This window comes from Nicotiana tabacum, chromosome 8 (genome assembly GCF_000715075.1).
Source record: "Nicotiana tabacum cultivar K326 chromosome 8, ASM71507v2, whole genome shotgun sequence".
NCBI classification, from domain to species: domain Eukaryota; kingdom Viridiplantae; phylum Streptophyta; class Magnoliopsida; order Solanales; family Solanaceae; genus Nicotiana; species Nicotiana tabacum.
The window spans coordinates 126,191,714-126,214,737 of NC_134087.1; the positions used below are offsets into that span (position 1 = coordinate 126,191,714).

The window sequence follows — 23,024 nt, forward strand, 5'->3', positions numbered from 1 at the left end:
TAAGTATGGCCGACTTCGAGTGAAGTGCAATAACGGAAAGGCGAGATATTCGTAGCCAGTCGAAGATCACGGCGAAAATTCCGGAACAAATCAAATCAAGGGCGGTTATTTGTATCAATCATGGGATTTACTTCTGTAATTAGAATTGTACCATAATTAGAATTTCTCTAGTATATAAAGGGGAGTCCCCATCATTTGTAAGCACCTTACATTCACGAATATCAGAGCAATATAATATTTCTTAGCTTACATTCTTGTTCACCAACTTATTGTGCCTTTAACTATTCTTGCATAACTAGTTCGAGAGTGTCCGAGCTCAAGGGCTCTGTCCAAACGCTGATTTACTTTATATTATTGTCAATTCGTACCACTTATCTTTACGTTTATCAATTGGTATTAGGTAAGATCATATATCCTTAAAATCACATTATAAGGTTAATTGTTATCCACTTTTAAGGGTAAACAAACAGACACACCATCATTGGTGCATGTTTTAAGTGAATAGAGAAAGAAATAGAAAAAAAGAATTCTAACTCTACCTTTGAATTTACTTTGTTTCCAAAAGGTGTTTCTGGGGCATGCTTGTTTCTATTCTCATCATCTTCTTCACTCAAAGGAAAAGGCAAAAAAGAAAAGATAATAAGAAATTTTTTAACTAGTTAGCCTTGTATTATAGTTATATCTAGGATTGCCACGTAGGTTAGAAGCAAACTGTTAATAAAAAAGAAAAAAGAGGTATAGTTGAGCGGAACTAAAAAACAAAAGGAAACAATAAAAAGGATTCCCAGCTAACTAGGTGTCGCCATGTGCCAAACTAGTTGACTTTCCATTTTGTCCAGAGTTGACTATTCAATCCCATTAAATTAAAGGATCAATTACACTAAGCAGCCCTTTAATATGTCAATTGTTTATACATTTTCTATATTATGTAATCGTAAACAAATATGTAATGTTATCCCAATTTTTTAAAAAATATTTAAATCCCTACACAAAGGACCGTTCATCTCTTGAAACAATACTCTTCCTAACTCTATTTTATGCCACATTATATATGTAGAAAATTTTTTAGTTGACAACTTTGTATTTTTCAAACTTTTGTTAGATATTAAACGATTAGATAATATATTGCTTTTTGTACAACTCTTAAATATACAAATTTTATTTTTAAAAAAAAGTTAAATAATTTATAATTAAAATTAAGTGATCACTCGTATCCGGGTCCTGGGATCCAAGATGCGTCCCAAATTTCGGAGTCGGGTTTGAGTCTGGTTCGTTCGCATGCACACATCTGCCCATGACCCCACCCAGACGCCTTCAACTCGAACTCTGCTTTTTTCCCTTGGCACGCTTCATTTCTTTTATACGTTTCTGCTGATCCTTATGCTTACATATGTGTTGTATGTAACTACTAGTTTGGTGTAACAGAGTCTTCTGTCAATTTACACATCCCCTGAAACTGCTCATATCTCAATTCTGAGACAAAAGTGTACGATTAGATTGTTAATTCGCAATTTCAAATTGATCTAAATCCAATTGTTGTTGTTCGTGAAGAGCTAGGTTTTTAAATTATTTTTTCTTCTCATAATTCAATTCATTGAACGAAGAGAATGCAGCAGGATTCTGCGTCCGAACAGGAACCGGACGATTCTGAATCTGAACCGGAGTTTGTCGAGCTCGATCCTTCTGGTCGTTACGGCCGGGTCAGTTTCTCATTTTTACATTAATTAATTAACTTTTGGCTTCGTTGTACATTATGCTGTGTTTGGAGTACATTTTTCAAACTGCTTAGTGACCATATTCTGCTCATCTTATATGATTTGACTGAAATAATATACTGAGTGATAGTGTGAAAAATATAACAATATTGAAGTAATGATCGAAAAGTTAGTTTGGTAAGGAAATAGTCGAGATACGGACAAGCTGGTCCAGACACCACCGTTATAAAAAAAGTTAGTTTGATAAGGAAAGAATTTATCATGTTATAGATAAAATTTAATAAATTAGAAAGCTAGAAGTTAGTTAAAATTGTACATAATAGAATAGTGTGAAACTTTTCTTTTAACGTCCCAAATGGAAAGAGAATCAAATAAATTGGGACGGGGAGTATTTCTTTTTGTATTTCCCGCTGTTCTACTCTTTGTGACTGCTTTGCTATTACTGTTGCCACATATCTGGCTAATTTTTAGTTCGGGTTTGGTGTCCATTTCATTAGTTATATACATATATTTGATTCTGCATTGTGACTTTGAAGTTGATTGTCTTGTTCTTTGCAGTACAAAGAGGTTTTGGGAAAAGGAGCTTTCAAGAAAGTGTATCCTTTATAATGTCTTTACGTGTGTGATGCTCTGCCGCTGTTTCGTTTTGATTGATGGTGTTTGGCAGGATAAGGAATATAAGATGTTAATTTGACTAGTACTCCCTCCTTTTCAATTTATGTGGTAGGGTTTGATTGAGCACGGAGTTTAAGAAGGAAAAAAATACTTTTGGAACTTGTGGTCTTAAACGTGCCATGGAGTTTTGTGGCCATAAAAGCATGTCATTAAAGGTGAAATAAGAAGCTTAAAGTTAAATTGTTTCGAAAATATAGGAAAATGTCATTCTTTTTGAAACAAACTAATAAGGAAATAATGCCACATAAAATGGAACAGAGAGTATATTATACTAGTAATAACGGAAGAAAAATAAAAGTAATAGTTTAAAAGTTAGATTGATAGAGAAAACATTACATAAAAGGTAATAACTTTGAATAGTTAAGTGGCTTTGAATTCTTAATATTTGTGAAAATTGTATAATAATATTGTTAATGGAATACTGTCAGATATTCTGGAAATTTTGTCATATAAATTGAGATGAAGGGAGTATTGTTTTACTGCTTTTTTCCCCATTAATGAATTTTGTCAAGTGCGATTTTTTGTCCATTCTTGACTTACTATTGGAAATCTAGTTATCGAGCATTTGATGAATTAGAGGGGATTGAAGTTGCTTGGAATCAAGTTAAAGTGGCTGATCTCTTGAGGAATTCTGTGGACTTGGAGCGTCTATATTCTGAAGTTCATTTGCTTAAAACCCTCAAACACAAGAATATCATCAAATTCTATAACTCGTGGGTTGACTCGAAAAATGAGAATATCAACATCATTACTGAAATTTTCACTTCCGGGACTTTAAGACAGTATGGCTATGTGGTTTTTCTTCCTTTGCTCAACCCACTACCCATATTTTTGAATATTGAATTGTGGACTGGTCTTTCTGTATGCTCGTGTAGGTACCGTAAGAAACATAAGAAGGTTGATGTTAGAGCACTCAAGAATTGGTCTAGGCAAATATTGGAGGGTCTCTCATATCTACATGGTCATGACCCTCCAATTATTCACCGTGATCTTAAGTGTGATAACATTTTTATCAATGGTAACCAAGGGGAGGTTAAGATTGGTGACTTGGGACTTGCTGCAATTCTTTGTAAGGCTCGCGCTGCTCATAGTGTCATTGGTGAGGTCCTCAGCTTTTCTGATTTTGGAACTGTCCTCTAGGTTTCAATTGGCTGTTCATTGGTGGTTTAGATGGTTGCTGAAAAATGCAATTCTATATTTGATCTCAGGTACACCAGAATTCATGGCGCCAGAACTTTATGAGGAGGAATACGATGAGCTAGTAGATATCTATGCCTTTGGTATGTGCCTGCTGGAGCTCGTGACTTTTGAGTATCCTTATGTTGAGTGTTTCAATGCTGCTCAAATATATAAGAAAGTGACAGCAGTAAGAATTTGCATCTTTCTTCCGAGGCTCTCTTTCTACCTTTCTTTCTTGTTCATCAAGCTTCGTACATGTTATTTTGTGTTCATGATTGTTGATAGAGATATCATTTTCTTGGGAACAAGGTTGTAAGCAGCAAAAGTGATGGAAAATTTTCTAATTGAGAGTTATAATTAGTGCCCCCCTTGAGGAACTATGACATTGATAGTTTTACATGATTGTTCGGTTACTAAGCTCTGGGTAATTATCTGTTGGTAGTCAAACAATTGCTTCAAAGTAGTATGTTCTTTTCTGGGCCCCAGGGCTTAGTTCAAGTGGCAAAGGTTGAGGGGCTTGTGACTGAGGTCACGGGTTTGAGCCCTGCGCCATGCGAACTAAGCATGGTATTCAGGTGAGCAGGATAGAGGGCCGGCCCAGAATCCCTGGGTTTCAATGCAGGCCGATTTCTCGGTCATCAAAGAAAAAAAAAAGATGTTCGTTCCTGGGGCTTGATGACCTTTGTCTCTTTCTCCTTTTCCCTTTGGGTGGGGAGGATGGAAACTCCGGCTTCGGTCTGTTTCTTTAGAGGCGCATTATTCTAATAGCAAATTAGTTAAATAAACACTTATGCTGCGTTTACATTTAGACATTTTAATACACTAACCTGGTTATCAGAACAAATACAAAGAAGTCAGGTTTCTGTGCTTTGTCGTGGACTCGTGGTTTTACGGCAGTATCAAGTTCATTGACCTGATGATAGTGGAATTATTCCAAGGTCGAGCGAGGGGAAGGGAGGATCTACTTGGAATTGGCTTCCTTGGAAGATCTCCAAAAAGGATGCTTGTTGCTTTAAACATAGAGGGCAAATCCGCAAGTTGTGCAAAAAGACTCAAATATAATATTGCCCATTGGAATTGGAAAGAATGAGAATTCATTACTATTTTCTGCATATTGACAGGCATTTCTTAGGGACCAATTATGCTGCAATTGGAGCTGTTTCTCAGAAGAAAACTGCATGAAGCATTTTTTCCTCTTTATTTCACCAACCTAAGAATTTATTGTTCGCAAAAGAAAAAGGAATACTCCATTTGTACCATAATGATTCCGCTTGTTTCTATTTTAGTTTGTCAAAGATAAACGTTTTTATGCTTGGAGTTCCTAGTATTCATTTTTCTTGAGTCTTTGAATACAATAAGAGTTGATAGGGTATACCTCGTACCAGAGTTCTTAAAACTCTATTCTCTCTCTCTCTCTCTCTCTCTGAATGTAAAAGTAAGTTTTGTCCCGATACCTTTTCTTTTGTTAGGAAGGGTATTCAATCTCACTTCAATAATCATTCTTTGTAAAGCAGGATGTTCAATTTCCAAAGGTAGTGAACAAACATGATCTTTTTAGGAAAGATAGTAGCCCTTAGAAATCAACATTGTTTACGGACTTCTGTTGAATGAATGTCCTTGACTTGGTGGGCTCAGTAGCTCATGGTGGTTTTACCATAGGAATGAGATTTTGTTGACCACTTAAAAGCAGTTTGGCTATGCATAATCAGAATCAACTGCTGATTGAAAGAACTTCAGGTTTTACTTTCTTAGTCTTGTATCCACATTAGTTCAACTCCTACCTGCTTTTGATGATGAAAAATATTCTTTTGGTCCTAAATTTTCTTATTCAAATGAGCCTGCTGAAAATGTTGGATTGGCAGTTCATTTTAGATAATTTCATTAAACTCTATCTCGTAAAACCAAAAGGGCTCCTGTGCACTTATTCGTTCCTTGAATAACTACCTGTGTTATTAGTGGCTAATATCTTGAAGTTATGGGACCTATTGGATGCTCAATTGCCTACATTTGTTTGTTTTTGATATTCGTTTGATCTGGCAAACTACCTAAAAAATATTGTCATGACCTGCATGCAGTGGCGAAGCTAGGAATTTTCCCAAGGGTGTTCAAATTTAAAAGAAGTGAAAAGAATTTCTGACAAAGGGTGTTCGATATGTGTTATATACCTCTAAAACGTAATATTTTACCTATATACACAGTACAACACTATGTGGCTTCGCCACTGCTTGCTTGCATAAGCGGACAATTCTATCCCAGATGGAATACATTCCATTTCAGCAATATAAACTCAGAAGATTACGTAAATGCCAATCCCCAACTTGGTTTATATGTCAATAGTGTTTTGTCAACATTGAATAAGAAACACTGCCCCCTCCTTTTCAACTGGGATAACAACAACACCAAACCCAGTATAATCCCACAAGTGGGGTCTGGGGAGGGTAGTGTACGCAAACCATACCCTTACGTTGAAGATAGAGATGTTGTTTCCGATAGACCCCGGCTTAAGTAAAGATCCTTTTCACCGGGACAATTTTCAAAAGAACTTTCAGTACTTCCTGGTTATCAGTTTACCTCCAAATACCACCCTCACCTTGGAATTTCTATCTGAGTGTCAATTTCATTCTTTAGCATTGCTCCAGCTAGCAATATCAACCACTTCATCTAGACCTTACTCCAACTGAAATCATTGTCATACTCTCTCTTTCTCTCCATGTTTAATAAGTGAGTTCTCTTTTTCTCCTATGAGTGCTAACTCAACAGTATCTATTAGCTAATCCGGTCTTCTGTTCTGAATAATGTGGTATGTATCTTGATGTATCACATAAAGCATTGTATTGTTAGGTTATTTTAGTGAAGATGAATAAGATTATTGAGTTCAATTAATACTGAGTAATAGTGAAAAATTCCATTGTTAGTTATTAAGTACAAGGTGCCTATTGTTTTTTTCATTTATCAGAATTATGTGTCATTGACAAGGAAGGATTGCTCTGATGGTGAGCAACCTCCACTTCCAACCAAGAGGTTGTGAGTTCGAGTCACCCCAAGAGCAAGGTGGGGAGTTCTTGGAGGGAAGGATGCCGAGGGTCTATTTGGAAATAGCCTCTCTACCCTAGGGTAGGGGTAAAGTCTGCGTACACACTACCCTCCCCAGACCCCACTAGTGGGATTATACTGGGTTGTTGTTGTTGTTGTTGACAAGGAATAGATATGAATGACTCATTGTTAAAGAGATTGGGGCTTAATTGCTTGACGTGCACTTAACTTAAATATGCTCATGATGTGGTCAAGCGAACCTCTATGAAGCAGCCTAGCATCACTTTAGGTTGAAGCAGAACATACAACTTAAACTGAAAGATAATTTTTGAATCAATTTCTCCAACAATATAATGGAGAGCTTGATCTAGATCCAGCAACTGACATGGTGTTGAAGGTGTTAAAATGAGTTGCAACAATACACAGTATGTTAAGTGGTAATGGAAGTAGTGGTTTGGCTGAACGAATAGCAACATAGATGCTCAAATAAGATTATGAGGGAGTAGTAAGGATTTTATTGTGACAGGGAAAGGAGCTCTTAGTGTTGAAGGTGTTAAAATAACTTCCAACATCTAAGGCGGTAATGTAAGTAGTAATGACTAGTAAATGTCTGGTTGACAGATTAGTGAGAGAGTATAAAGGTGGTGGTGAAATGAGGGAAGAAAAGGCTGTGCTCGGATTTAAAGGATACTAGTGATGGAGAATAATTTACAAGAAAAGAAAAGAAGCATATCAAATGGCTAGGTTTTTGTAACGTACAGTTGTCTTCTCCTCTGGGCAAACATGGGTCCTCAAAAGTGCTTAGCACTTAGCACACTTGTTACCTCCATCCCAAAGGATTGTGTTCTTTTTGCATCATGACTAAATTTTCTCACTTGCTTTAATAAAGGGAAATGTCTTTCCTTCACTACCTGAGTGCCTATTGCATATTGAAGACTATACTATATCAAAGTAATATGAGATCCACTTTGATCCTTGTCAAATCTGAAGCTTATCACTATCAAACATATATTTCTACTTCTGGGGCGTAGTTTTATTTGAAGTACTGTTTAATTTAAACTCCTGTTTTAACTTTGTGCCAGGGCAAGATGAAACTGTTTAGACTGGATCTAGGGAGCACCTTATTTTACTATATTAGATCATTACTCAACAAATCCATGAGTTTATATGATCAATTTTCAGTGTTTGATTGCTAGAAATTACAAAACAGGCGTGAACTTTTTTTTTTATGGGGTGGTGGTGGGGGTTCTTTTGAGCGGAAAGAGGGAAGTGGGAGCTTGTTAATTTGGTTGGTAATCTTAATTTTTCTGCAACTCTATTTTTATTTTAGCAGATCATTATAATGAGATAGGTGACTCTGCATTTCTTGGTACTTTTAATTTCATCCTACAATACTACATCGCTAAGATTCTGATTTTACCAATTGCATCTATGAAGGGAATTAAGCCTGCCTCATTGGCAAAAGTGAAGGATCCAGGAGTTAAAGCCTTTATAGATAAATGTATCGCGAAAGCTTCTGATCGGTTGCCTGCTAAGGAACTATTGATGGACCCCTTTCTCCTTTCAGATGAGGATTCTGGAAATGTAGGTCGATCTTTGAGCTCCAATTCCAGACATGCAGGTAATCATCTGATCGCACACTTCCTTAAATGTCTGCTAATATTATTGACTTCCGTGAGATTGTTACAGAAATGAGGGATGATCAGTCTGATAATGGAAAAAGTACTAAGGACCCTTTGCCCGAGGGAGGTAGAGATTTCACGGTGCAGGGGCAAAGGAAGGACCTAAATACAATATTTCTTAAACTGCGAATAACTGATTCAACAGGTTACTATTTGCTCATGCTCATTGTTTCTTTATCAAGCTTAAGATGCTTCCCTTAATTAGGTTGTATAACGGTTGAACTGTGGTATCAGGTCATATTAGGAACATTCACTTCCCCTTTGATATTCAAGTTGATACGGCAAATGCCGTTGCTAGTGAAATGGTTGAAGAGCTGGACCTGACAGATCAGGATGTTTCAGCAATAGCAGCAATGATTGATTCTGAAATTCGGTCATATATCCCAGATTGGGCACCAAGAGAATGCTCTAGCAATGACATAACTGATGAAGTTGCTCCAGATAGCTGTACTTCTGGAGCCCGAGATGATGTTCCCCCCTTAACAATTGATTCTGCTCATTCGGGCAGTCTTGTGTTGGAAAGACTTCCTTCAGGTCGGAAGTACTGGTCTGATTCACCGAAAACAGCCAGTAGTGCAAGCTCTCCGCTCAGACAGGGGCCTTCAAACATGTCACAGACCGATTCACCAATTCGTGAAGGTAGCTGGACCGAAGAAAATGAACAATCACCTGTTGTCCTGAGAGAGGGAGGCAGTTCACATTTGGATGCTGCCTTACTTGAAGATTATGAAACTGAGACTTACATGGATGATGAGGCCGGTGTTCTACATGATTCTTACCTTGATGATAATGATCATTCTGCGGATTTTAGTTATGCAAGTGGGCCTAATTCATCAGAGGAAAGAAATAACATGATCAGCAACAACTACCCAGCTGATGTCAGACAAATTGTCAAGAAACTCGAGGAGCTGCTTGGTCAGCAGCAAAAGGAGCTAAATGATCTCAGGAAAAAACATGACTCGGCTATATCAGATATTCTAAGCAAGCTTCCTCCTGAGATCCGTGGCATTTATGGTTTAAAAATATCTTCCAATAATTTGTAGTGGGGATGAGGCTGCTATTCTATGGATCCTGAAGACTGAAGTTTCTCTGTGAAGATGTAAGTTACTGTGCGGCCTTTTGCCACTCAACTGCAGATAGTTCTTGGATTGCACCAATTATCTGACTACCCTTGAAAGGTTTCAAGATATTCGAGAATGCTGAAAGATTAATTTTGCCGACAATGGTCACATGCAGATCAAAAGCTAGAAGGGAAAAGCATGGACCTATCATTAGATACAGATTCACTTCTGTCAAGGATACCATCATTTCAGGGCCAGGAATTACAGTAATACAGGTTTCTCATTACACGCATATTGTGCGTCTGCAAGTCATGTTGCTGCTAAAAATGAGTCATGGCATGTATACTTGTACATATTTACATGAGTATTTAACTATTGGAAATACCAATTGGTTGAAATAATGCCAGTCAATATATAACTTCTTAAGTTTCTTTAATTTTATCTTGGTGTTCACTAGATCTGTAAAAAAGGAAAACAATATATCTGAATGATTCTACTATTTGCTGTTGTCCGGTTTTTCTTCACAAAGTATGTTTTTTCATATGTGCTTATAAACGCCCCCGTTTTTTTTAAAACTCTACTTTTACCTATCCTAAAGCTCTTTATAAGCTCCATACAGATCATTGGTGTAAACTCACGGTTTAAACTTTTGTGTATACCCTATTGTCCTGGCACTAGTCAATCCTTTTTACTTTAGTATTACATACTAGTATTTGACATGAACATTTTTCTATAGCACACGTTACCAGATTTTTCTTGGCACTCTATTGTATACATCCCACTCCATGTTAATTTTTACCAATCTTTATAGCAAATATACAGCCATTGTTGCAGATTTGGCATGTACAACCATGAGGGGCGGAGCTAGAATATTCCGAGCGGGTTCGGCCAAATCCAGAACGACTAGAATTCCGAACCCATAAGCTTGAAATCCTTGCTATGCCTGTGATAATCATTAAATTAAACACTACCGGGAGAAAAAGAAGGCTTTGGAACAAAAAGATTTTTATTTATTTATGTGAAGTTAAAAGAAAAGGCAGGGTAAAAATTTAGACTATTTTCTTACGTGTCACATTTTGGGAACAGAATTCACAGAAATCCCATACCCCTAATCCCCACAGTTGCAAGTTGCAGCCCAGTGTGTCATCCTAGGGAGGTAAGTATTAGATAAAACCCCACATATATGTGAGGCCCTCTTTATTCCTACCAAGGATAACATCATTATCCTTCTCTCCTCTTCTTCCTTCTTTCAACCACAATTCTCACTCCCCTCTTTCGTCTCTCTTCTCCAACTTCAATCCCATTTTCAGGCAAAAAGCTGTCATGGCTTCAATTTCAGCAGCTTCTGCCACAGCTACAGCTTCTACAAAGCTTGCATACCCTTATTCCCCTTCTTCCTCAAGCAGCAGCAGCAACACTGCTGCTGTATTCCCTTCAAATTCCTCAAAGCTTATCCTTTCCTCTTCTTTTACACCCACCCCTTCAACCCTTTTCCTCCACTCACCAACAACTACTCCTTCCACCACCCACCCCCGTCGGTTCACTGTCCGCGCTGCACGTGGCAAATTCGAGCGTAAAAAACCTCACGTCAACATTGGTACAATTGGCCACGTTGACCATGGAAAGACCACACTCACAGCTGCTTTGACCATGGCGCTTGCCTCTATGGGCAACTCCGCCCCCAAGAAATATGACGAAATTGATGCTGCCCCTGAAGAAAGGGCGCGTGGTATTACTATCAACACTGCCACTGTGGAATATGAAACGGAAAACAGACATTATGCACACGTGGACTGCCCGGGGCATGCTGATTATGTCAAGAACATGATTACTGGTGCTGCCCAAATGGATGGGGCAATTCTTGTTGTGTCAGGTGCTGATGGCCCAATGCCACAGACTAAAGAGCATATTTTGTTAGCTAAGCAAGTTGGGGTCCCTAATATGGTTGTTTTCTTGAACAAACAAGACCAAGTTGATGATGAGGAGTTACTTGAGCTTGTTGAGTTGGAGGTAAGAGAATTATTGTCAAGTTATGAGTTCCCTGGTGATGAAATTCCTATTATTTCTGGTTCTGCACTTTTAGCTTTAGAGGCTTTGATGGCTAATCCTAGTATTAAAAGGGGTGAAAATCAATGGGTTGATAAGATTTATCAATTGATGGATAATGTTGATGAATATATCCCTATCCCACAAAGACAAACTGAATTGCCTTTCTTGATGGCTATTGAGGATGTTTTCTCGATTACCGGTAGAGGTACTGTGGCGACGGGGAGAGTAGAGAGAGGGACTGTTAAGGTTGGGGAAATTGTTGATATAGTTGGATTGAAGGATACTAGGAATACTACAGTGACAGGGGTTGAGATGTTTCAGAAGATTTTGGATGAAGCGATGGCGGGAGATAATGTGGGATTGTTGTTGAGAGGTATTCAGAAGATTGATATTCAGAGAGGGATGGTGTTGGCGAAGCCCGGAACAATTACTCCGCACACAAAGTTTGAAGCTTTGGTGTATGTGTTGAAGAAGGAAGAGGGAGGAAGGCATTCCCCGTTCTTTGCGGGTTATAGGCCTCAATTTTACATGAGGACAACTGATGTGACTGGAAAGGTTACTGTGATTATGAGTGACAAAGGAGAGGAATCTAAGATGGTCATGCCTGGCGATCGTGTAAACATGGTGGTTGAGCTTATCATGCCGGTTGCATGTGAGCAAGGGATGAGGTTTGCTATCAGGGAAGGAGGAAAGACTGTTGGAGCTGGTGTTATTCAGAAAATCTTAGAATGATGAACTTGCAGCTGAGCATCTCTTTTCACATGATCGGCACTTTCCATTGAAGTTACTTAATCCATTGTCATATATGCAACTTCTTGGTTACTTTTATTATGTCTTAGAATCTTACTTTAGTAGAAGTATCCTGTTTTAAACACCAAATTCTACTGAACTTTTGGGATTTTTCCTCAGTCTCCTCTTTCATTTTTCCTTTGCTTGAAAGGAATGAGAACATTTGATTTCATGCACTTTATTTAATTTAGAACAAATGTGCGACTCTGTTTGAAAATTTAAGTGCAGATTTGCTAATTTGAGATTCACTGCTTCGGCTTTTTGTTTCAGCAAAATGATGCTGATAGAAAAGCACAAAAGAATAAATAATTTGTTTGTAAACTATGGATAATAATTTGTCAGCTGGCCAATGACTGAATTTTTTATGTCCATGTAACTAAAAACTATGGTACTCGAAGCAGATATGTATTTAACTGATAACCAAAATCGACAAGAGGGGTTGCTCTGATGGTAAGCAACCCCCACTTCCAACTAAGAGGCTGTGAGTTCAAGTTTCCCCAAGAGCAAGGTGGGAAGTTCTTGGAGGGAAGGATGCCGAGGGTCTAATTGGAAACAGCCTTTCTACCTCAGGGTAGGGTAAGGTCTGCATACACACTACTCTCCCCAGACCCCACTAAGTGGGATTATACTGGGTTGTTGTTGTTTGTTGTATTGTTTGGTTTACAGTATTTGAGCAGAACATTCAGAGTTAGTTCATCTTAGATTGGAGGACTCACTGACCTTAGAATACAGAAGCAGTGAATAATGTCATGTGTGATGCTGGCATGATGAGAAATGTTGCTTCATTACTAACACGACCATCTCAGATATTACGTTACAATTGTCACATACACTTTGCTTTTGTATCTTTAGAATGGAATGGTCCATTTTCTTATCTTTCGGGTTTGTTCCTCTTATCATGCATTACTGATGCACTCTTTGAATCCAGTGGTTTATTTCTTCTTGGGTGAATGGCACATTTAGCCAACTGGTCAATTTTGACTTCTATGGTTAAGAAGCATGTGTTCCAGAGCTAACATTATTTAGAATGTGTTTGATCATTCCGGATTTGATACTCTGATATGACCTTTCTTCCCAATTGTTGGTGCTTGGTTTTATCATGCAATGTGGTTTTAATTGCTCGTAACTTCACATGAAAAATGAAAAGAAGTTACTCATTTGATCAGTGCAAGTCATGTGCAGTCAGTTCGCCTTACATTGAATACTTACGGGTCGTTTGGTTGGAATACGATTTATACCGGTATAAGTTATGCCAGTATAAGTTATATTGGGATAAGTTCTGCTGGGATTAGTTATGTTGGGATTGTTGTTTATTCATTGTTTGGTATGTTGTACTAAGAATGACAATTGTATAATTTCTAAGAAGAAGGTATAAGTTATACCAGTGCTAATTACCCCACTTTTTATAAGGTATAAGTTATACCAGTGCTAATTACCCCACTTTTTATAAGGTATAAGTTATACCAGTGTTAAAATTAACACCCGGGATAACTTATAACTGGTTTGCTAACCAAACAGAGTATTAAGGTGGTATTAAATTTTTATACCTTCTTATACCTCATACCAAACGACCCCTTAGAGGTATAAGAAGGTATAGTGCTGTATAAAAATTTAATATCATCTTAATACTTCGTTTGGTTAGCAAACCAGGTATAAGTTATCTCAGGATTAAAATTAACATCGGGATAACTTATACCTTATAGAGGGAGGGGTAATTAGCACCGGTATAACTTATATATTCTTCTTACAAATTATGCAATTGTCATATTTAATACAACATACCAAACAATGAATAAAAAATAATTCCAACATAACTAATCACAGCATAATTTATACCAATATAACTTATTCGGCCATAAGCCCCCTTAGTAATCCCCTTGTGCTGAATCAAGCAAAGGATAAATGCATTGCTACAGCGATAGAGCAAGTTTACTTAAAAACGCTTAGTTTGACGAGCATCAATACTAGTAAGTGTCGTTAAATCCGATTTTACTATCCTAGACAAGGAGCTTCTCAAAAATATTAGGTGATTTTTTTTTTAACTATCTAAATCTTGGCGAACAGAGTTACCCAATTTCTTTGTTGGTGGAAGATAGTAGGTACCCCATAGAATTAATCGAGGTCCGCGCAAGTTGGTCTCGACTCTATATCGGTAAAATTTACCTTTTTCGCGTGGCTTGCTAGGAAAATTCCACTTGGCAAGTAAGAATCAGAAATGCAGATATACGAAGGAATTTGCTATCGGGCTCAACTAGGGGTGTACAAAAGAAACTAACAAATCGTACAAATCCGATAATTCGAGTAAAACCGAGAAAAAAAAATCCGATTATGGTTTGGTTTGATTTGGTTTGGTGTTGGAAAAAAAAAACCCGATCATAATTGGTTTGATTTGGTTTTAACTAAAGAAAGTCAAACCGAAACCAAACCAACCCGACATTACATATATAGAAATTTTAGATATATTTAATATATAAATATACTTATTGTGATGTAATTTATAAATATTTCTTAAAAAAATTCATAATTTTATCTTTTAAGGTATTATTTCAAGGTTGGACTTAGAACTTTTGAATGTTCCAATAAGTTTTATAGTCATTAACATTAGTAAATTAAATAATGCTAACCAAAACCCAAACCAAAATCAAATTAATACTAATGCTAACAAAAGACATTCAATTCAATACTATGAACGAGAATGTATTGAATATTTATTTTTTGTTTTGCAATAAATTAGATAAAAATGCATAACATATTGTTTCTTTTTCTTTAGCGTTTAGTCGTGTAATTGATACTCTCTTAGTAGTCTACTTATTTTAGCATGACTTAGTACTTTTAGATTATATTTATTTTTATTATGAATTTTTAATTAGCAATATTTTTGTATACATAATTTTATTTTCTTTATTGTTGAATATTTTAGGATAATGCCATGACACATCTCATATTTTGTATTATTTTCTCGAAAAATACTTTATATAGTTGTATCTTACTAGGATTAAAGAAATATTTTGAGCACAATTTATATGCTTTGTTCTACAAAGATTTTACCGGAAAAAATCTGAATAACCCGAAAACCCGAGAGTGAAAACCCCGAATTTTGTTGGCTCGGTTTGATCTTTAGATTTAATAACCCGATACAATTGGTTTGATTTGGTAATTATAAAATCCGATCCAACCCGACTTATGTACACCCCTACCCTAGGTTCAACGATTCTTTTATCTCGGAAGCTGCGGTTATCGAAAGGACGAGAATCCGAAAAGAGGAACAAGGGTCGAGTATCCGAAAAGATGAACGTACATATCCGAAGACTCAGTCAACCGCACCCAGAGATCCTGGCCATCGGATGTTATGATAGGGCTGTTCCCATTATCAAGAATCTCGCTCTCCACTGCCCAACTCCCTGACATGCTGGCTTGAAGCTCGGAGCTACAGTGTCTCCCCCACGACTATAAATACCATCGAGAGAGGGGCATCGTAAAAAAAGATGCATACTATAGAAATTTTTCAGTGATCTTGTTTACTTTATTTCGCTGTTAAACTTTGTTCAATATCTTGACGATTGTTAATGCTATTGCCTATTCAACCCGACGAGGCTCTCATCTGATAAGATTTTCATTACTCCTGCTTTTATTTATTTTATTCATTAGTGATGATGTCCATCTCATTGAAGAAGTATTAGGCATGTGCCTAATAAAAGTTTTCTTTGGTTTGGTAGCTAACCTTGTTGACTTGGTTTGGTTGGTAGCCAACCTTGTAGAATTTCTTTGGTTTGGTAGCCAACTTTGTTGAATTGTGAAAAGTGTGTGTAAATTGTCAAATATGGTAGGCTTTAGAGAGTGAAGCTTTGGCTATAAAAGGAGAGCTTCAACTCTCATTTCCATACACCAACAAAGAGAGAAAGAAAGAGTGATGTTTCACAGACAAGGTATAAGAAAATAGTCTGTGAGGAAAATAGAGAGTGAGCGATATTGTAGTGAGGTGGGAATATCAAAAGAGGGTTATTTCTTTTGAGTGTTGTAGTGGTCTTTAGAGTATTTATCTCTGACCTACAAAGTGTAAAATTCCTTACTATAGTGATATCAATTGCTCATCTCGGGGTCGTAGTTTTTTTTCCCCTTATTCAGAAGGGTTTTCCACGTAAAAATCTTGGTGTCGTTGTTACTCTTTTATTCTTGTTAATTACCGTATCTCGGTGCTACATTATCATTCCGCTTTTATTACCGTGAATATTATTTTGGCAAGGGGTTTATTCCTAACAACTGGTATCAGAGCACAAGTTCTGCTCGTTCACTGAAATACTATTCACTGTCGGTAGTACTATACTTGGTGAAAAATAAAAATGTCAGGAGTAAAGTACGAGGTAGCAAAATTCAACGGAGATAACGGTTTCTCAACATGGCAAAGAAGGATGAGAGATCTGCTCATCCAACAAGGATTACACAAGGTTCTAGATGTTGATTCCAAAAAGCCTGATACCATGAAAGCTAAGGATTGAGCTGACTTGGATGAAAGAGCTGCTAGTGCAATTAGGTTGCACTTATCAGATGACGTGGTAAATAACATCATTGATGAAGACACTGCACGTGGAATTTGGACAAGGTTGGAAAGCCTATACATGTCCAAAACGCTGACAAATAAATTGTACCTGAAGAAGCAGTTATACTCCCTACACATGAGTGAATGTACGAATTTTTTGTCACACTTAAATGTGTTTAACGGACTAATCACACAGCTTGCCAACCTCGGAGTGAAAATCGAGGAAGAAGATAAAGCCATCTTGCTATTGAACTCGTTGCCATCTTCGTACGATAATTTGGCAACAACCATCATGCACGGTAAGACTACTATTGAGTTGAAAGATGTCACATCGACTCTTCTACTCAATGAGAAGATGAGAAAGAAGCCTGAAAATCAAGGACAGGCTGTCATCACAGAAGGTAGAGGCAGGAGTTATCAAAGGAGTTCGAACAACTATGGTAGATCCGGAGCTCGTGGGAAGTCAAAGAACCGATCCAAATCAAGAGTCAGAAATTGCTACAACTGTAATCAACCAGGTCACTTCAAAAGAGATTGCCCAAATCCAAGGAAGGGCAAAGGTGAAACCAGTGGCCAGAAGAATGACGACAACACAGCCGCCATGGTGCAAAATAATGATAATGTTGTCCTCTTTATAAATGAGGAAGAGGAATGCATGCACCTGTCAGGTCCAGAGTCGGAATGGGTGGTTGACACAACGGCATCTCACCATGCCACACCGGTAAGAGATCTTTTTTGCAGATATGTAGCCAGTGATTTCGGCACAGTGAAAATGGGTAACACAAGTTACTCAAAGATTGCGGGGATTGGTGACATTTGTATCAAGGCAAATGTCGGATGCACATTGGTTCTAAAGGATGTGCGGCATGTACCTGATTTGCGGATGAACTTGATCTCGGGAATTGCTTTAGACCGAGATGGATATGAGAGTTATTTTGCAAATCAAAAGTGGAGACTCACTAAGGGATCATTGGTGATTGCAAAGGGAGTTGCTCGCGGCACGTTGTACAGGACAAATGCAGAAATATGGCAAGGTGAATTGAACGCGGCACAAGATGAGATTTCTGTAGATTTATGGCACAAAAGAATGGGTCATATGAGCGAGAAGGGATTGCAGATTCTTGCCAAGAAATCACTCATTTCTTATGCCAAAGGTACAACTGTAAAACCTTGTGACTACTGTTTATTTGGTAAGCAGCATAGAGTCTCATTTCAGACATCGTCTGAAAGAAAATTGAATATACTTGATTTAGTATATTCTGATGTTTGCGGCCCAATGGAAATTGAATCAATGGGCGGTAACAAATATTTTGTTACTTTTATTGATGATGCTTCACGAAAATTATAGGTTTATATTTTGAAAACCAAAGATCAGGTGTTTCAAGTTTTCCAGAAATTTCATGCTCTAGTAGAAAGGGAGACGGGTCGAAAGCTAAAGCGCCTCCGAAGTGACAATGGAGGTGAGTACACTTCAAGGGAATTTGAAGAGTATTGTTCAAGTCATGGGATCAGACATGAAAAGACAGTTCCTGGAACCCCACAGCACAATGGCGTAGCCGAGAGGATGAACCGCACCATTGTGGAGAAGGTGAGAAGCATGCTCAGAATGGCTAAACTGCCTAAGTCATTCTGGGGTGAAGCAGTTCAGATAGCCTGTTACCTGATCAATAGGAGTCCATCAGTTCCGTTGGCGTTTGAAATCCCAGAGAGAGTTTGGACCAACAAGGAGGTGTCCTACTCGCATCTGAAGGTGTTCGGTTGCAGAGCTTTTGCACATGTACCAAAAGAGCAGAGAACAAAGCTGGATGATAAATCTGTTCCCTGCATATTTATCGGATATGGAGATGAAGAGTTCGGGTACAGACTGTGGGATCCTGTAAAGAAGAAGGTCATCAGAAGCAGAGATGTAGTCTTCCGAGAAAGTGAAGTTGGAACTGCTGCTGATATGTTAGAAAAGGCGAAGAATGGTATAATTCCTAACTTTGTTACTATTCCTTCTACTTCTAACAATCCCACAAGTGCAGAAAGTACAACCGACGAGGTTGCCGAGCAGGTGGAGCAACCTGGTGAGGTTATTGAGCAGGGGGAGCAACTTGATGAAGGTGTCGAGGAAGTGGAGCACCCCACTCAGGGAGAAGAACAACCTCAACCTCTGAGGAGATCAGAGAGGCCAAGGGTAGAGTCATGCAGGTACCCTTCCACAGAGTATGTCCTCATCAGTGATGAGGGGGAGCCAGAAAGTCTTAAGGAGGTGTTGTCCCATCCAGAAAAGAACCAGTGGATGAAAGCTATGCAAGAAGAGATGGAATCTTTACAGAAAAATGGCACATACAAGCTGGTTGAACTTCCAAAGGGTAAAAGACCACTCAAATGCAAATGGGTCTTTAAACTCAAGAAAGATGGAAATGGCAAGCTGGTCAGATACAAAGCTCGATTGGTGGTTAAAGGCTTCGAACAAAAGAAAGGTATTGATTTTGACGAAATTTTCTCACCTGTTGTCAAAATGACTTCTATTCGAACAATTTTGAGTTTAGCAGCTAGCCTAGATCTTGAAGTTGAGCAGTTGGATGTGAAAACTGCATTTCTTCATGGAGATTTGGAAGAGGAGATTTATATGGAGCAGCCAGAAGGATTTGAAGTAGCTGGAAAGAAACACATGGTGTGCAAATTGAATAAGAGTCTTTATGGATTGAAGCAGGCACCAAGGCAGTGGTACATGAAGTTTGACTCATTCATGAAAAGTCAAACATACCTAAAGACCTATTCTGATCCATGTGTATACTTCAAAAGATTTTCTGAGAATAACTTTATTATATTGTTGTTGTATGTGGATGATATGTTAATTGTAGGAAAAGACAAGGGGTTGATAGCAAAGTTGAAAGGAGATCTGTCCAAGTCATTTGATATGAAGGACTTGGGCCCAGCACAACAAATTCTAGGGATGAAGATAGTTCGAGAGAGAACAAGTAGAAAGTTGTGGCTATCTCAGGAGAAGTACATTGAACGTGTACTAGAATGCTTCAACATGAAGAATGCTAAGCCAGTCAGCACACCTCTTGCTGGTCATCTAAAGTTGAGTAAGAAGATGTGTCCTACAACAGTGGAGGAGAAAGGGAACATGGTTAAAGTCCCTTATTCTTCAGCAGTCAGAAGCTTGATGTATGCAATGGTATGTACTAGACCTGATATTGCTCACGCAGTTGGTGTTGTCAGCAGGTTTCTTGAAAATCCTGGAAAGGAACATTGGGAAGCAGTCAAGTGGATACTCAGGTACCTGAGAGGTACCACGGGAGATTGTTTGTGCTTTGGAGGATCTGATCCAATCTTGAAGGGCTATACAGATGCTGATATGGCAGGTGACATTGACAACAGAAAATCTACTACTGGATATTTGTTTACATTTTCAGGGGGAGCTATATCATGGCAGTCTAAGTTGCAGAAGTGCGTTGCACTTTCAATAACTGAAGCAGAGTACATTGCTGCTACAGAAACTGGCAAGGAGATGATATGGCTCAAACGATTCCTTCAAGAGCTTGGATTGCATCAGAAGGAGTATGTCGTCTATTGTGACAGTCAAAGTGCAATAGACCTTAGCAAGAACTCTATGTACCATGCAAGGACCAAACACATTGATGTGAGATATCATTGGATTCGAGAAATGGTAGATGATGAATCTCTAAAAGTCTTGAAGATTTCTACAAATGAGAATCCCTCAGATATGTTGACCAAGGTGGTACCAAGGAACAAGTTCGAGCTATGCAAAGAACTTGTCGGCATACACTCAAACTAGAAGACAGTGCTACCTCCTCTGGATGAATGAGACTGGAGGGGGATATTGATGATGTCCATCTCATTGAAGAAGTATTAGGCATGTGCCTAATAAAAGTTTTCTTTGGTTTGGTAGCCAACCTTGTTGACTTGGTTTGGTTGGTAGCCAACCTTGTAGAATTTCTTTGGTTTGGTAGCCAACTTTGTTGAATTGTGAAAAGTGTATGTAAATTGTCAAATATGGTAGGCTTTAGAGAGTGAAGCTTTGGCTATAAAAGGAGAGCTTCAACTCTCATTTCCATACACCAACAAAGAGAGAAAGAAAGAGTGAGGTTTCACAGACAAGGTATAAGAAAATAGTCTGTGAGGAAAATAGAGAGTGAGCGATATTGTAGTGAGGTGGGAATATCAAAAGAGGGTTATTTCTTTTGAGTGTTGTAGTGGTCTTTGGAGTATTTATCTCCGACCTAAAAAGTGTAAAATTCCTTACTATAGTGATATCAATTGCTCCTCTCGGGGTCGTGGTTTTTTTCCCCTTATTCAGAAGGGTTTTCCACGTAAAAATCTTGGTGTCGTTGTTACTCTTTTATTCTTGTTAATTACCGTATCTCGGTGCTACATTGTTATTCTGCTTTTATTACCGTGAATATTATTTTGGCAAGGGGTTTATTCCCAACAATTAGTTACTGCCATTGATTTCCTTGTTTCAATTTTGGATCGAAACAATTGCTAGAGGCCTTACAATATAAATTCAATTGTTTCCTTCAAAACAAGATTTTGGGTCAAACAGACTCCACGGTTATCAACAAAGAAAAACAATGAGTTTTCTCAAGTCCAACGGCCTTTATTTTCCCTACAGCACAATTGATATGTCACTAGTAAGTTGTTCTTTATTTCAAGCGTATATCTGTCTATTCCTTGCTGGAAATGTTACTTCTACAGTGAGCCTGAGCTTATCATCAGAGGGATATTGGAATCATGATTGTCTCTCCCTAAATCTCAGAGCAGTTCTTTGCAATTACCGCTCTCCAATGTTATTGAAATACTCCTGTTAAGAAAGAGGGAGACCTGCAAGTCCGTTGTCTCGGATGAGCTTGAAGGGATCTACAACTTTGCTAATTACAATGAAATGATACTCCTTGAGTCAGTGAAAGAGGGGGAGAGAAGGATTAACGATATGTCGATGTGCGTATATTTGTGGTGCTGGTTACATATGGGCTCTTAAACACGGACCAAGTTGATACTTTTAGAGCTGCCTGATTCATTGATACTAATGAATGTGAAGAAACTAGAGTTGCATAAACCTCCATTTGCTGTTGTTGTTTATGCTTGGTACTCTTGTCCGATTGGAACTTGCTCTCGGTGTTGCTGCATCACTTAGAGTTGCATAAGATTCACTACTAAAAATCTGGGCAAAATCGTCAAAAAAAAAACGATCAAAGTTGGTTGGTAATGGCCAATTACCGACCAAAATGCGACCATTTACACGTGAACAGTATTTTGAAGGTTAGAAGGGTATACTGACCAAACTTTGGTCGGTACTTGAAAATATTTTTTTTTATAAATTATTAAAATTTAAAAAAATCGATGAACTTTGGTCAGTAATGGAAAAATATATTTTTAAATAATTAAAATTAAAAATTACCGACCAACGATGGTCGGTAAACTCAACAGTGCAGGCAGAAAACCAACCAAAGTTGGTTGGTAGTGTTGAATTCTGGGAATTTATTATTCGTTAACCGACCAACATTGGTCGGTAATTTGCAATTTAATTTTTTTATTTTATTTACCGACTAAAACTATCACGACCCAAAATCCAACTAGTCGTGATGGTACCTAACTCATCCCGCTAGGTAAGCCAACTCACCAAGTCCAATACAAATATAACTTACTGAGAAAAAATAAATGATCTCATACACCTCCCAAGGACTGGTAGTACAAATCATGAGCTTCTAAGAATAGAGTTTACAAAGCTGGTATGAAATAAATACATCATCTGTTTGAAATATACACAAACAGAGTTTTATAGATCTAAGGCTACCATGAACAAGAGGCAGTTATAATAGAGACACAGGTACACCTTCAAATCAAGCTCCCGCCATGCACAGCAATATCGACATCTGAAATCTACACGCAATGTGCAGGAAGTGTAGTATGAGCACAACAGACCCCATGTACTCAATAAGTAACAAACCTAACCTTAGGTTGAAAGTAGTGACGAGCTGGAACAAAAATCGAGTCCAATAGCCAACAACAGTTCATAGCAACGCAAAGCAAGTAATAAAAGAAGTAACTTAGAAATAAAATGCTCTGCTTTATCATAGTCTCCCGAAAAATAGTTCTGCTTTTCAAATATATCAGTGAAAACTCAAATCCTTTACTGTAATCGTCGAAAATGTGAATAAGTTTGAAAACTATAAATTTTTCCAAAAATCCTTTCCACAATAAATAAGATATTTTGTTTTCGTTCCAGATAGCAAGTGTGAAATATCTCTTTATGTCCACATATCAATGTGTGTAAAAAGTCATGAACGAT

The 23,024-nt window shown here is 37.9% G+C and overlaps 2 protein-coding genes across 2 annotated transcripts; both read left to right on the top strand.

The window, feature by feature from the left end:
* The first annotated feature begins 1,223 nt into the window (after positions 1-1,223).
* On the top strand, positions 1,224-9,801 carry LOC107822243 (putative serine/threonine-protein kinase WNK3). Its single transcript, XM_016648765.2, has 8 exons — positions 1,224-1,700; positions 2,274-2,311; positions 2,945-3,172; positions 3,266-3,489; positions 3,599-3,756; positions 8,040-8,223; positions 8,292-8,429; positions 8,519-9,801. The coding sequence occupies exons 1-8, from the start codon at positions 1,608-1,610 to the stop codon at positions 9,325-9,327; spliced, it is 1,872 nt and encodes a 623-aa protein (XP_016504251.2). The 5' UTR covers positions 1,224-1,607; the 3' UTR covers positions 9,328-9,801.
* A 190-nt stretch (positions 9,802-9,991) lies between these two features.
* Positions 9,992-12,302, top strand: LOC107820323 (elongation factor TuB, chloroplastic). Its single transcript, XM_016646585.2, has one exon. It carries the CDS (start codon positions 10,669-10,671, stop codon positions 12,124-12,126), a length of 1,458 nt encoding a protein of 485 aa, XP_016502071.1. The 5' UTR covers positions 9,992-10,668; the 3' UTR covers positions 12,127-12,302.
* Positions 12,303-23,024: the final 10,722 nt, after the last annotated feature.

Coding starts and splice junctions, on each gene's coding strand:
- LOC107820323 (XM_016646585.2), top strand. CDS start 10,669: ATGGCTTCAATTTCAGCAGCTTCTGCCACAGCTACAGCTTCTACAAAG.
- LOC107822243 (XM_016648765.2), top strand. CDS start 1,608: ATGCAGCAGGATTCTGCGTCCGAACAGGAACCGGACGATTCTGAATCT. Junction 2,312..2,944: donor AAAGGAGCTTTCAAGAAAGT/GTATCCTTTATA, acceptor TTGGAAATCTAG/TTATCGAGCATTTGATGAAT. Junction 8,430..8,518: donor GCGAATAACTGATTCAACAG/GTTACTATTTGC, acceptor CTGTGGTATCAG/GTCATATTAGGAACATTCAC.